Here is a 12,500-nt window from a genome sequence, read left to right as displayed (position 1 = left end):
TAAGCTGCGTCTCTGGGGGAGTCTCTAAAACACTTGCTGGCTCCTCTGCCTGCCCAGGTACCCTTCTGGCTGAGCTGCGGGAATATAACCTGGAACAGCAGCGGCGAGCCCAGTGTGAGACCCTCTCTCCTGATGGCCTTCCTGAGGAGCAGCCACAGACCACCAAGCTGAAAGGCAAAATGCAGAGCAGGTGGGTTGTAGCTGCCCATAGGGCTGTAGGACTGGAATCGAGGACATTCTGAAAGGTGGCTCTTGCTGGTTTCCTGGTGGTGGGTTTTTCCCCCTCTGGGCAGATTTTCTTATCTGTCCTGTACACACTCGACCCTATTTTTCCTATTTGTAAGATTTCCTTGTGAGATTTCTCAGTCCTCTGGTTGACACCAGAAAGCCCTGCTTGCTCTGAGTACTTATGCTTTGGTGCTGTCAATATACGCAAGCCACCTCTACACTATCCAGGTTTGACATGGCTGAGAATGTGGTAATTGTGGCATCTCAGAAGCGACCTCTGGGTGGCCGGGAGCTCCAGCTGCCTTCTATGTCAATGTTGACATCCAAGACATCTACCCAGAAGTTCTTCTTGAGGGTACTGCAGGTCATCATCCAGCTCCGGGACGACACACGCCGAGCTAACAAGAAAGCCAAGCAGACAGGCAGGCTAGGTATGGAACTGGAGTGTCCAGTTGAGGGTCAGGGTTGGTGGTGGAGAACCCAGTCCCTGGAGGGCAAGACTTAATGTCATGTCTCCTTCCTGTTTGACCTTTCCAAAAGGAAGTGACGATCCTTTCTTAAAATGTTGATGGCTGCATTCTGTATCTCACTCAAGCTACCTGCATATGAAATTCATTAGTGCAAGTAGGAATTAAGGGGGAGTGGAAATCTGGCAAGGAAATTGAGGGCGGATCTTTTGCTGAACAAGATTAACTCACTGAGTATGCCTCCTTTCTGCTTCCTTGATCACTCTTGACTAAAACATTGCAGCCATGTTGCCTCAGACATGGCCTGCCAAATCCTTCCTCTCTCCTCCTGTCCCACAGAACCCTCTCACCTGCCACCATCCGTCTGCCTAGCACCATGGCCCCTGCCCTTGTCTGTAACGGTAGCTCTTAGTGCCTGATGATAAGCACTGAAGTTGCCTGAGCTAAAGCTCAAAGACCTCAGCAAGATGCCCTGTGGCGGCCCAGAAGATGGGAGAGAGAATATCAGTCCCTCTTTTTACGTTTTATATCTTGCCTCCTTCTTTCTTTCTCCCAGGTTCCTCCGGTTTAGGCTCAGCTAGCAGCATCCAGGCAGCTGTTCGGCAGCTGGAGGCTGAGGCTGATGCCATTATACAAATGGTACGTGAGGGTCAAAGGGCGCGGAGACAGCAACAAGCAGCAACGGTTAGCATGATGCCTGTGGCCCCTCATTCATTTGTCTCCCCCCTCCCCACCACAACATCAGTGGGGTTTCACTGCGCTTACCTTGTATGCTTTTGCATTAAGTTTGCTATATGAATGCTCTGGACAACAGGGTTACTTTCTGTTGGTGGTTTTTTTGTGTTTGTTTTGTTTTTTCTTTTTTTTTTTTTTTTTTACTGTTTGTTCATTGGTTTGTTGGTTTGGTGTGATTTTGATTTTTAAAGCTTGGCTATCATACCCGACTCCTAGCTATCCCATCAACAGTGGTGCTTTTGCAAACTGCATAATGCTAAGTGTCTGGGTTCTGAGGGGATGTGGGATGAAGATTTTTCAGTCTCTTGGAACAATGCAGGTACATCAGAGGCATCTCAGGAATCCTGCCTTTTTGAAAGTCCCCTAAACTCGGTACAAATCCCACGCAGCCTCTTCTGGCTATGGCTGGTCCTCCACCCTGGCCTCTGCCTCTGTTCTCTGTACTCTCTTGGCACCTAGGCACTCAGGCACTTTTAGGAGGAAACCTTCAGGTTCCTAGGTAGCCAGCTCATTGTTGGGATCCCAGCACAGAGTGACTACAGGAAAGGCCTGGCATCATGTATGTATGCTGTGGCACTCTCTCATTGTTTTCCTGTCCCTGCAACATGAAAGTCACCTTCCCAAGATCCAGGATAAAAGGTATCCTGAGGCCTGGTTTTTCTTTGTATAGAATTACTGTTATACAGTAGGGTTTCATTGAGCATGCTGGGAACAGCCTAGAATATGAGGGCCGTGACTCCAGGAGGGTAGAAAGGAAAAAGAGAGAGCTATTGTTCTGGAGTATTTTTTCTACCCAGTCTTTTCCCCACACACACACCTGATAGGACAGATGTTGGCTTTTTAAATAATCACACGCATCAAAAGTTGCACTGATATCTCTGTTATTTCCTCTTTTATGAGCAAACAGAAACAGAGCAAACCTCCCTACCGCCATCTGAGCTTTATATTTGTGTGCACATGTAAACTGTCCCCAGAAGAAATCTTGAAGTGTGTGCCCAAGAGGCTGGTGTATGACTGCACGTAGGTCTGGAGTGGAGTGGAGGCAATGCAGGCATCATCCAGGGAGCTCTTTGGAAAAACTTGCTAGCTCAAGGTGGGGGATAGCAAAGTTGGTGGGAAGGCCATTCTTTTGTCCTGGAGAGCTATGATTTCCTGACCAGATATGGAAAGCTTCTTTCCAAGCTTATGATGTGTGAGAAGTGGTAGGACCAGCCTCTAGCCTGTCCCTGAGGAAAGCAGAGTTGCACCCTTTATGTGACTTTGTCTCCCTTTTATCCAGTCGGAGTCAAGCCAGTCAGAGTCATCTGTCCGGAGGGAGGAGTCACCCATGGATGTGGACCAGCCATCTCCCAGTGCTCAGGATACTCAGTCCATTGGTCAGTACTGCTTCCCATTTTCAGCCTAGCAAAAGGGAGAGCCAGTCTTCACGGAATGTCTGCTGGAGCCACTGTTCTCCACACACATAAGCTCAGTGTTTTCCAATTTGTTCGAGCAAACACTGGTTTCTGCAAATGTTAATAGGCATTTACCAGCCAAGATCACTAACCATCACCACTTCTCCCTCGTTGCAGATTCGTAGCACATATTGCGATTCCTGTAGTAAAGAAACTATGTGTGGAGACAGCAGGTGTTCGAATCTTCCCCCCCCCCCCCCCCGTTTACTAGCTCTGGGACCTGAGGCTCACCTCTTTGCTTCCATTTTCTCCTTTAAAATAGGGGTATTCATAGTTAGGATTAAATGAGTTAACAGTGCTAAGAGTATACAGTGCTTAGAGCAGTACCTGGCACACTGCGGCTGCTGTTATTCGCAGCATTTCTCAAAGTTAATTGTACATAGAAGGCTTTTTGGCATCCCTTTAACACATTCCTGTGGGATAGAGTTATCATAGGACACCCATTTTTGAACTACATTAAATCACTTCCTAATCCACAGGTGCTCTGGGAGTTGATGAGGCAGTGAGTGGACCAGCCCTATAGTAGAACTTCTCTGCAGTAGCCACATTTCAGGTGCTCAATAGCTTGCACTTGAAATGTGGTTAGTACAACTGAGAAACCAATTTTGTTATTGTATTAATCTTACTGAATTGAAGTGTAAATGCCGTTCAGTGTAGGACTGGAGCTTGCTTTCAGATGTCATTCAGTGTCACTCAGTGGCCAGTGGGCCCGGTCTACTTGATCTGCCACATGGCCCCGTGCATTTGGTCTGGGAAAAATCTGAATGAAGGGAGATCCTTGAAGGCTGTCTGACTATCCTGTGTGCCCTGTAGGCTCGGATGGAACCCCACAGGGGGAGAAGGAGAAGGAGGAGAGGCCTCCTGAGTTGCCCCTGCTCAGTGAGCAGTTGAGCTTGGATGAACTATGGGACATGCTGGGGGAGTGTCTGAAGGAGCTAGAGGAATCCCATGACCAGCATGCGGTGCTAGGTGAGTAGTGGCCCGAGGGCCCAGGTCCCAACCCACTGATCTGCCAGATTCATTTTCTTCCTTCCATGTCAGCCCTCTCTGTCTCTGTAATGAGGATTCAAAGGAGAAGGTTTTTTTCTCTCTGACTTCAGTGTCAGAAAAAAGATTTGCCTTCTCTTTTTATGGCTGGTATCTTTCACTTCTTAGACCAGGGGAATCTTTATACAACTGACTGCCTATCCCAGTTTTCTTTGGCTTCAAGGAAGCTCTGACCTCCTCTTGGCTTCATTTTTCTATGCTACCATTATATTTCCTGCAAGTTTTCATTATGTGTTCTTCTGTATTGTACTCTGTAATCTGGTTATGAAGAAGAAGGAGGTTCCTATGTTGAAGTTAGTCAAATTCACCTCACTGTCATTCCTACCCCCAGTGCTACAGCCTGCCGTCGAGGCCTTCTTTCTGGTCCATGCCACAGAGCGGGAGAGCAAGCCTCCTGTCCGAGACACCCGTGAGAGCCAGCTGGCGCACATCAAGGACGAGCCGCCACCTCTCTCACCGGCTCCCTTAACCCCAGCGACGCCTTCCTCCCTTGACCCATTCTTCTCCCGGGAGCCCTCGTCTATGCACATCTCCTCAAGCCTGCCCCCTGACACGCAGAAGTTTCTTCGCTTTGCAGGTATGGGGAACTCTCAGGCCCCCAAATGTACAAGGCTTTAGTTTTTACAGGATCATTGCATACGTTTATCCTTAGCTGACATGTGTGTGTCTGTCTGTCTGTACACGCCACTACCATTTTTCCCCTAAAACAAGGAAGAGAGAATTGTTGGCTGGATGGCTGCCGTCCAGTCTGACCCATGACATGCTGATTCTTGCTGTCCTTTCTCCCCTCAGAGACTCACCGCACTGTGTTAAACCAGATCCTGCGCCAGTCCACCACCCACCTCGCTGACGGGCCTTTTGCGGTCCTGGTGGACTACATTCGTGTCCTCGACTTTGATGTCAAGCGCAAGTATGTGCCCTGGATGTTGGGGGGCACAGGGGACTGGAGCTCTCCAAATGGTATCGCCTCTCAGAAAGGAGCCAGAGTTCCTCCTGGGGCGGTGTTTCCAGGGAAAGACGTTTCCCTCGGTGGCAGCCCTTGGAAGGGTGTTGGGCGGGAGAGAAGTGACTCATCTGTGCCACAGTCGTCGTACCTAAATACTTGCTGGCCTTTTCCATCCCGCTCTGCGTTCTTCATCAGAGAAATACGAGCCTTTGTTTAACCACATGATTTCTGAAGTCCTGTTCCACCCTTTGGGGTAATACAGGAGGTACAGGTAGCGATAGTCCACTTAGAGCAGAGCTAGCAGGGGCCGCCCAGCACTCCTGTCTTCCTTCCCTTCTCCTTCCTGTGCACCTGCACGGGCTTGGCTGCTTGTTGCACAAACTCCATGTCACAGTCCCTGTGGGCCCCTACTTGGTGGAGATGGGAAAACTGAGAGGTGATAGTAAATAAACTCTCTCTCCCAACTACTGGGCACTTGCCCAGGGAGACCCAGGTGGGGAGCAGAATCAGAGTGTTTGGAGGATGGAGGAAGCCTCATTGTGAGTCTTCGTCCTGATCAGACAAACCGATTTGCCACCCTCAATCCTGTTTTCCTTCCTTTCCTGCCTCCCAAGATACTTTCGCCAAGAGCTGGAGCGTTTGGACGAGGGTCTCCGGAAAGAAGACATGGCTGTACACGTCCGCCGTGACCATGTGTTTGAAGACTCGTATCGTGAGCTCCACCGGAAATCCCCTGAAGAAATGAAGAATCGATTGTAAGTGCCCAGAGCAGAGAACAGACAGGATGGGAGGGTGGAGGCTCTTCCTACGAGGTAGCGAAGGCTGGCTCAGGCCCCGGATGTGCAGGGGAACTTAGGAAGGTGCTGCCCTCCCCAGTAGGAATTCCCAGTTGGAATCGGGCTTAGATCATCTCACTGAACTACCTTCCATCTGCTTGGCCTGGTCTCATAAGACTGGTCTTCTGCTGGCTGGCTGGCTGGTCCTTGGGCTGAGCTACCCAACAATTTCCAGATAGACAGAAGAAGAGTCTTTGGCATTTACAGAGATACACCTCATGGCTTCACAGACAGGGTGTTTTTCCGGTGTTAAACTTGGAATGGGGGAAGCCTGCTGAGCAAATGGTACCTTGGGTTGGGGGAGACTACACTTGCATGAGTGGAACCCCACCAAATTGGTAATCGCTCACTGGTGATTCTGAAGCCACCTAGAGGAGATTGGCAGTTGGCATTGCCAAGTGTCATGGGATCCATGAGACCAGAGACCTATTGGAGCAGATTAAATGCTCCCAAACTCAGGAACTTGATTCCTCTTCTGCCTCGTGGCATGGGCTTGCCATCCATGGAATCACGGGAAGTCAGTGGTTTCTGAGGTGGACTGAGCCCTGCTCCTACACCACCCAATCCTTACAGACGTTAGACTCTAGGCTCAGTGCTCTCAGACACCACTTGATTCCTCCTTTCCCTGCTTCCCCTGAGTGAGGCCTCATTTAGGCCTTTATACCATTCCCGATGGGGTTTTCTGGAATATTGGTCAGCCTTTACTGGTACTTCAGGACATCTTTTCTATCGATGATGCCTTTTTTTGTCCCAGAGCCCTCTGGGCTGTCCTGGCATTCTGCGTTCACTCTGTCCTTGCACTCCCCAGCCACTGCTTCAGTCGCTCACGCACTCGGGTCACGCTCCATTACTGAGTGAATTTGTCCTGTGCTTTCTGTACATCTGTTTCTGCTCTCTTGTGCAGGTATATAGTGTTTGAAGGAGAAGAAGGGCAGGATGCTGGAGGGCTCCTGCGGGAGTGGTATATGATCATCTCTCGGGAGATGTTTAACCCTATGTATGCCTTGTTCCGTACCTCACCCGGTGATCGGGTCACCTACACCATCAATCCATCTTCCCACTGCAACCCCAACCACCTCAGCTACTTCAAGTTTGTTGGACGCATTGTGGCCAAAGCTGTATATGACAACCGCCTCCTAGAGTGTTATTTTACTCGGTCTTTCTACAAACACATCTTGGGCAAATCTGTCAGGTGAGGCTGTGGCACAGGCCTGAGGCTGTCGTCAGTCATGGGAATCAGGTCCTTTTCTTCTGTCCCGCCCCTGTGTTCCCTGTCCACCGCCACTACCCACGACCCTGTCTAATTGTGTTTTTTAGATATACAGACATGGAAAGCGAAGATTACCACTTCTACCAGGGCCTGGTCTATCTGCTGGAAAACGATGTCTCCACTCTAGGCTATGACCTCACCTTCAGCACTGAGGTGGGTCAGGAAATCCTGACTGCATGTATCCCAGCTAGTCTAGGAAACGCATTGCGAGATCGCCCTTGACCCGGCATGGGATAACCTCGTGTTTTGAAGGAAGCATCTCGACTTAAAAGTCCCATGCCCCATTTACCGGAATTGGTAAAACAATCGAGGCTGTTTCCTAGTTTCCCTTTTGTAAAAAACAATGCCCCAGTGCATGCTCCAGTACATTATTCTTCATTCCCAAAGATAGTTCATTGTAGAAAAATTAATATAGAGGTAAATGAAAAAAAATGAAGGTTACTCTTCCCCCAAACTTTTCTGTAAAGATTGTATTATGTTACATGTGTTAGCCATGCCCTTTTCCTTTTTCCCCTTGGGCTTTCCCTATTTGGGAGTTACGAGCTCATGAGAAAAGTCACTTTTTTATGACCTTGCTTCATATCCCTGCCCAGGATGTGGAAGAGTTTAGGGTGTGTTCCCAGGTATCTGTGTACGTCCAAGTCCCATCCTAGACCAAGCCTGATGCATATGATTGGTGTTTGGGTGTTCTAGGTCCAGGAGTTTGGAGTCTGTGAAGTTCGTGACCTCAAACCCAATGGGGCCAACATCTTGGTAACAGAGGAGAACAAGAAGGAGTATGTACACCTGGTGTGCCAGATGAGAATGACAGGTAGGGGAAATGTGCCTTAGACTTCTTGTTGCTCAATATGCGAAGAGGTCACGCCTCACTTCATTTCACAGACATCGTTTCCTCTTCCCCTATGCCAGCCACAAATGCCTTGTACAAAATGAGTCCAAAAACTTAACCAAAAATATTTCCCTTCATTCATCCTCATATGGGGGCCTAGAAACAGAGTGGCAGATGAGGCAGGCCATCCATCAGCATCCTAATAGCAGCAAAAGCCAGATTGGGAATCTAACCTCTAACAATTGTGCAACTTCAGATGCCACATGGCTTGTTGGTTCTCTCCCCAGGAGCCATCCGCAAACAGCTGGCAGCTTTCTTAGAAGGCTTCTATGAGATCATTCCAAAGCGCCTCATTTCTATCTTCACTGAGCAGGAGTTAGAGCTGCTCATATCAGGACTGCCCACAATCGACATTGATGATTTGAAATCCAACACTGAATACCACAAGTACCAGTCCAACTCTATTCAGGTAAGCTGCTGCTGGCATCGCCCAAGCCCGTATCCCTCAGCAGTGCTAGTTTGTACGAATCGTTTGTATAAATAAACCAGTACTCTTAAGGGAAGCAGGTTGTGGGTGACCACTTACCTACCATGTTTCCCCGAAAATAAGACCTAGCCAGACCATGAGCGAACTCTAATGCGTCTTTTGGAGCAAAAATTAATATAAGACCCGGTCTTATATTATAGTAAAATAAGACAGACCGGGTCTTATATTAATTTTTGCTCCAAAAGACGCATTAGAGTTCGCTCATGGTCTGGCTAGGTCTTATTTTCGGGGAAACACGGTGTATATAACTATTCTTTCAGGGCGTGTTTTCAGGTGATGTTCTTGCTCATCTTATGAATGAACTTAATCCCATCTCACCGAAGGGACTTGCCCTAAGATTCCAAATCCCCTTCCTCCCTCTTTTCAGTAGCTCTCTACCTAACCTTAGCTTCTTCTGTCCCTTCCTGCAGATCCAGTGGTTCTGGAGAGCATTGCGTTCTTTCGACCAAGCTGACCGTGCCAAGTTCCTCCAGTTTGTCACAGGTACCTCCAAGGTGCCCCTGCAAGGCTTTGCCGCCCTCGAAGGCATGAATGGCATTCAGAAGTTTCAGATTCATCGAGATGACAGGTCCACAGATCGCCTGCCTTCAGCTCACACATGGTAAGATGAAGGATTTGTTCTCTTTTTCATCATTCAGATTGAGCTTGCATATATGCCACTTCTAGGCCCCTGCCCAAGGTCGATAACCCAGATCTGGCCCCGGCTACCCAGGCCTTGGCATAGCTCAAAATTTGGTGGTTTTGTGCAAAAGCTGATGTCTGAGGTGAGAAGCTGGCCCAGACTCACAGTGGGGCTTGGAAGACATTGCAGATGAACACTGCCACGTGAGGCCACGTGTGTTCTAGGACTCGGCGTGGCTGGAGCAAGGAGTTGCAGGGGTCGTAAAGCTAAAAAGCAGTGGAAGCTTTTTCAGCGGGGGTCGGATCACCAGGGACCTTGAATGCCTCCTTGGAGGTTGCATGTTAGCCCGTAGGCGAGGCCATGGTGTTTAAGAAGTGACAGAGTCAGATCTACACGTTAGGTGCCTGGTGGCTGGTATTGGGACTGGATGAGAGGAGGACAGTCCAGGCAAGGATAAGACGGATCCGTAAGAAGAGAGGAGGAGGTTCCCTTGGGGAGAAGCCAAGGTGGGCACGGGGGGAACGCAGGGATTTGGTTACCATTTTTTATTACAAACTGATTTTTCTTCTTTCCCTAGTTTTAATCAGCTGGACCTGCCTGCCTATGAGAGCTTTGAGAAGCTCCGCCACATGCTACTATTGGCCATCCAGGAGTGCTCTGAAGGCTTTGGGCTGGCCTAATAAGGCCCCACCCTCTGCTGTGAGGTTTTTCTATCTTTGGTGGACCTGGGAAGGGGGAAATTAAAACAAACCAGAAAGAAAATGTCAAAAACCAATAAATGAAATCTACCAACTCACCATGTTTGTGTCCCAGCTGCCCCATCTTCTCCAGCGTATACCCATTCCCCCTTTCCTGCTCATTCTTTCTCCTCTCCCTTTCTCACCTCCCCCGTTCCATGCCGTCCATGATCCCCACCCCATGTGTTAAAAAGGCAGTAGCCTTTGCAGGGACCTGTTTGTCCCAACTGTTTGAACAGTGTGCTCCTCAAAGAGTCTGTGTTCAGAAGGATTTGCTGCATTGAGACTTGAAACCTTTGGATAGGGGAAAAAATTATATATATATATATTTTTTTGTTCTGTTTGCATTTCTTAATTTGTGCTTGGAATGTGTTGATGTGCACAGCTAATGATTCAATGCGAGACAAGGTTGGAGTCTGTGTTGTGGAGGTTTCAAATAAAGAGCACTCTTCATAACTCACTTTCCACAATGGAGTTTTTTTTCAAACTTCTAGATGGCTGGCGAAAAGATCCAAATGTATTCTCCAGAAAACCATCTCTGCCACCACCACTGGTGCATCCTCCTCCTTCAAAGTTGGTTTCCCGAAGTCAGGAGAGATGAGCAGCCACCAGGAACTGGGGGAGGCTGTTTTTTTGGAATGGGATCTGTCTGCACTTGGGGGCTGTGATGGTGTTAGAGATGGCAGCCAAGGGCAAAGTACCACCTTGCTCCAGGGAAAAAAACCAGTAGTAAGTAGGTTGTGAGAAATGTCCTGAGAATGCACTCAACCCAACCCACCATTCTATTTGGTGAGCCTTTACAACAGTCTCGAATACGGGACCCACTTAAAATTTTGATTTCATTTATTGATGTTTTAGTTTAATTCTAACAAATTTTAATACGCAAATAATTTGACAGGCTCTCCAGAAGAGCAAGTCTAACCAGCATTTTGTTTTTGTTTCGTCGCCTGTCTGCCAATCTGTTCACCTGTCACCCAACAGTCTTGTGGTTTTTACTCCATCCAGCATTTAAAGCTGATCTAAGGACTTTGATGGTTCCAGCTTCCAAAGAATAAAAGTTTAGTTAGAAAAAGAACCCCAAGTGCTTGCTTTGTGTGGTTTTTCTCATCCTCAGGCTCTGCTTCTTAAAGATTTTCCCCTGGACCATGTCCCAAAGTGTGGATCTGGGAAAGCAGTGGTGTGTCCTTAACCTGATCCCCGATGCAAATGGCTGTTGGATATTTTCTCCTTTTTTTTCAAAATCAAACTTTTCTGTGCCTAGCCCTGCTGATGACTGACAGATGAATCAGCCCTGTCCCTGCTATTGAGCTTCTAGTTAAGGGGAAGAGACTGATCAGTTCTGCGACCCATGTAGGAAGGGGGTGTCTGGGTGCCCAGAGCAGAAAAGTACCTGATTTAGCCAGGAAGGTCAGGGAAGACTCCCTTGTCTGCAGCACTTGGGTTGAATTGTAAAGCTGTGTAGGAGTTAAGATTAAGGAGGGGCGGGTAATCTAGGTCAAGGCAGCAGGAGTCCAGTTATGTGATAATGGTGGGACTTGAGCAAAGGTTGGTTGCCTGAGATGAGGCTGGGAGTCCAGCAGGGCTTTAAAATGAATAAAGAGAAATACAGTAGAATCAATCAATGAGCTTAGAACTGCTTTGAATAATCAAAGTAGAATAAAGCTCTGACAGATCATTTAAATTTGAAGAGTTGGGATTTGGATGTGGAAGCTGGGAGTACAGGTGGAATAAGCCTGAAGGAAATCAAAGCAAATCTAATTCATTAGCATACTACAAAAACCTAATGTGACCAAGTATGATTTGCCTTTGGGTTATACGTGTGGTGTAATAACTTCCCACTTCAATATCCAATGTGAAAAGTCTTTTCCATAGATGGAAGGCACTTGCTAACAACTATTCCTGGTAACTTGTAAAGGTAAAGACACTGTTGATAAGTTAGCTTCAGACCAACAGCCAACACCACACTGGGAGCAGAAAATGGCCAATTATCGCCATTAGCACTATTCTGCCAGTTCTAACCATTTCAGTAAATTAGGAAACAATTAGAACTGTTGGCTACTAAATCAAGAGAATCAAGTTATTAGAATTTAAAACAGTCCAGCAAGAGGCCTGGTTATAATGAGCAAAATAACTCATAAACATTTATTGTCCAACAAGTATAAGTTGTAATAAATTCATAGAACGGAATCCTATACAGCAGTAAAATGTATCCATTGCATATATCAACATGCACAATCTCAATGATAAGCAAAAAGTACAAGACCTGTTTAAAGGTTACAAATAATACTACATAGGTATGTACCAAGAGCATGAAAAACCACATCCATACAGACAATTAAGTTCACGAACTCATCCTAGAACAAGTGCTACATACATCATTGCTGAGTATCACTAAGGTCACCTTTGAAGTACTCCCCTTGGGAAAGCTATGCACCGACGCCAGCGCCTAGTCCACCCTTCACAGCAATTTTGGAACTCTTTTTCTGGAATGGCCATCAGAGCTGTCACCCTTGATGTCCTGAACGTCATCAAAATGTCTTGCTTTCAACATTTTATCTTCAGGTAAAGAAGTCATTGGGGGCCAGATCAGGTGAGTACGAAGGCTGTTCCAATAGTTATTTGTTTACTGGCTAAAAACTCCCTCACAGACAGTGCTGTGTGAGCTGGTGCGTTGTGATGTGAGAGCCATGAATTGTTGGCGAAAAGTTCAGGTCGTCTAACTTGCACACAGCCTTTTCAGCACTTCAAATAGTAAACTTGCTTAACTGTTTTGTCCATTTGG

General features: G+C 47.4%; 1 protein-coding gene across 28 annotated transcripts in view; it reads left to right on the top strand.

The window, feature by feature from the left end:
- HUWE1 (HECT, UBA and WWE domain containing E3 ubiquitin protein ligase 1) overlaps window positions 1–10,178 on the top strand; it is a 161,381-nt gene extending 151,203 nt beyond the window's left edge. For 23 of the 28 annotated variants that reach the window (XM_074323887.2, XM_019718916.3, XM_088795035.1 and 20 more), the window contains 14 exons: window positions 58–190; window positions 457–659; window positions 1,252–1,379; window positions 2,710–2,806; window positions 3,698–3,853; window positions 4,263–4,508; window positions 4,724–4,841; window positions 5,492–5,632; window positions 6,618–6,905; window positions 7,031–7,136; window positions 7,677–7,794; window positions 8,100–8,281; window positions 8,770–8,960; window positions 9,559–10,178. In XM_074323887.2, the coding sequence (XP_074179988.1) occupies window positions 58–190; window positions 457–659; window positions 1,252–1,379; window positions 2,710–2,806; window positions 3,698–3,853; window positions 4,263–4,508; window positions 4,724–4,841; window positions 5,492–5,632; window positions 6,618–6,905; window positions 7,031–7,136; window positions 7,677–7,794; window positions 8,100–8,281; window positions 8,770–8,960; window positions 9,559–9,661 (2,210 nt within the window). In that variant the 3' untranslated portion in view covers window positions 9,662–10,178. The remainder of the gene's footprint in view (window positions 1–57; window positions 191–456; window positions 660–1,251; window positions 1,380–2,709; window positions 2,807–3,697; window positions 3,854–4,262; window positions 4,509–4,723; window positions 4,842–5,491; window positions 5,633–6,617; window positions 6,906–7,030; window positions 7,137–7,676; window positions 7,795–8,099; window positions 8,282–8,769; window positions 8,961–9,558) is intronic. The other 5 variants (XM_088795037.1, XM_088795036.1, XM_088795033.1 and 2 more) reach the window with 1 other exon arrangement.
- The last annotated feature ends 2,322 nt before the right edge of the window (window positions 10,179–12,500 follow it).

Source organism: Rhinolophus sinicus, chromosome 18 (assembly GCF_057876585.1).
Source record: "Rhinolophus sinicus isolate RSI-liver-muscle chromosome 18, RSI-T2T, whole genome shotgun sequence".
Taxonomy (NCBI): Eukaryota; Metazoa; Chordata; class Mammalia; order Chiroptera; family Rhinolophidae; genus Rhinolophus; species Rhinolophus sinicus.
This window is presented reverse-complemented; position numbering and strand designations above follow the sequence as displayed.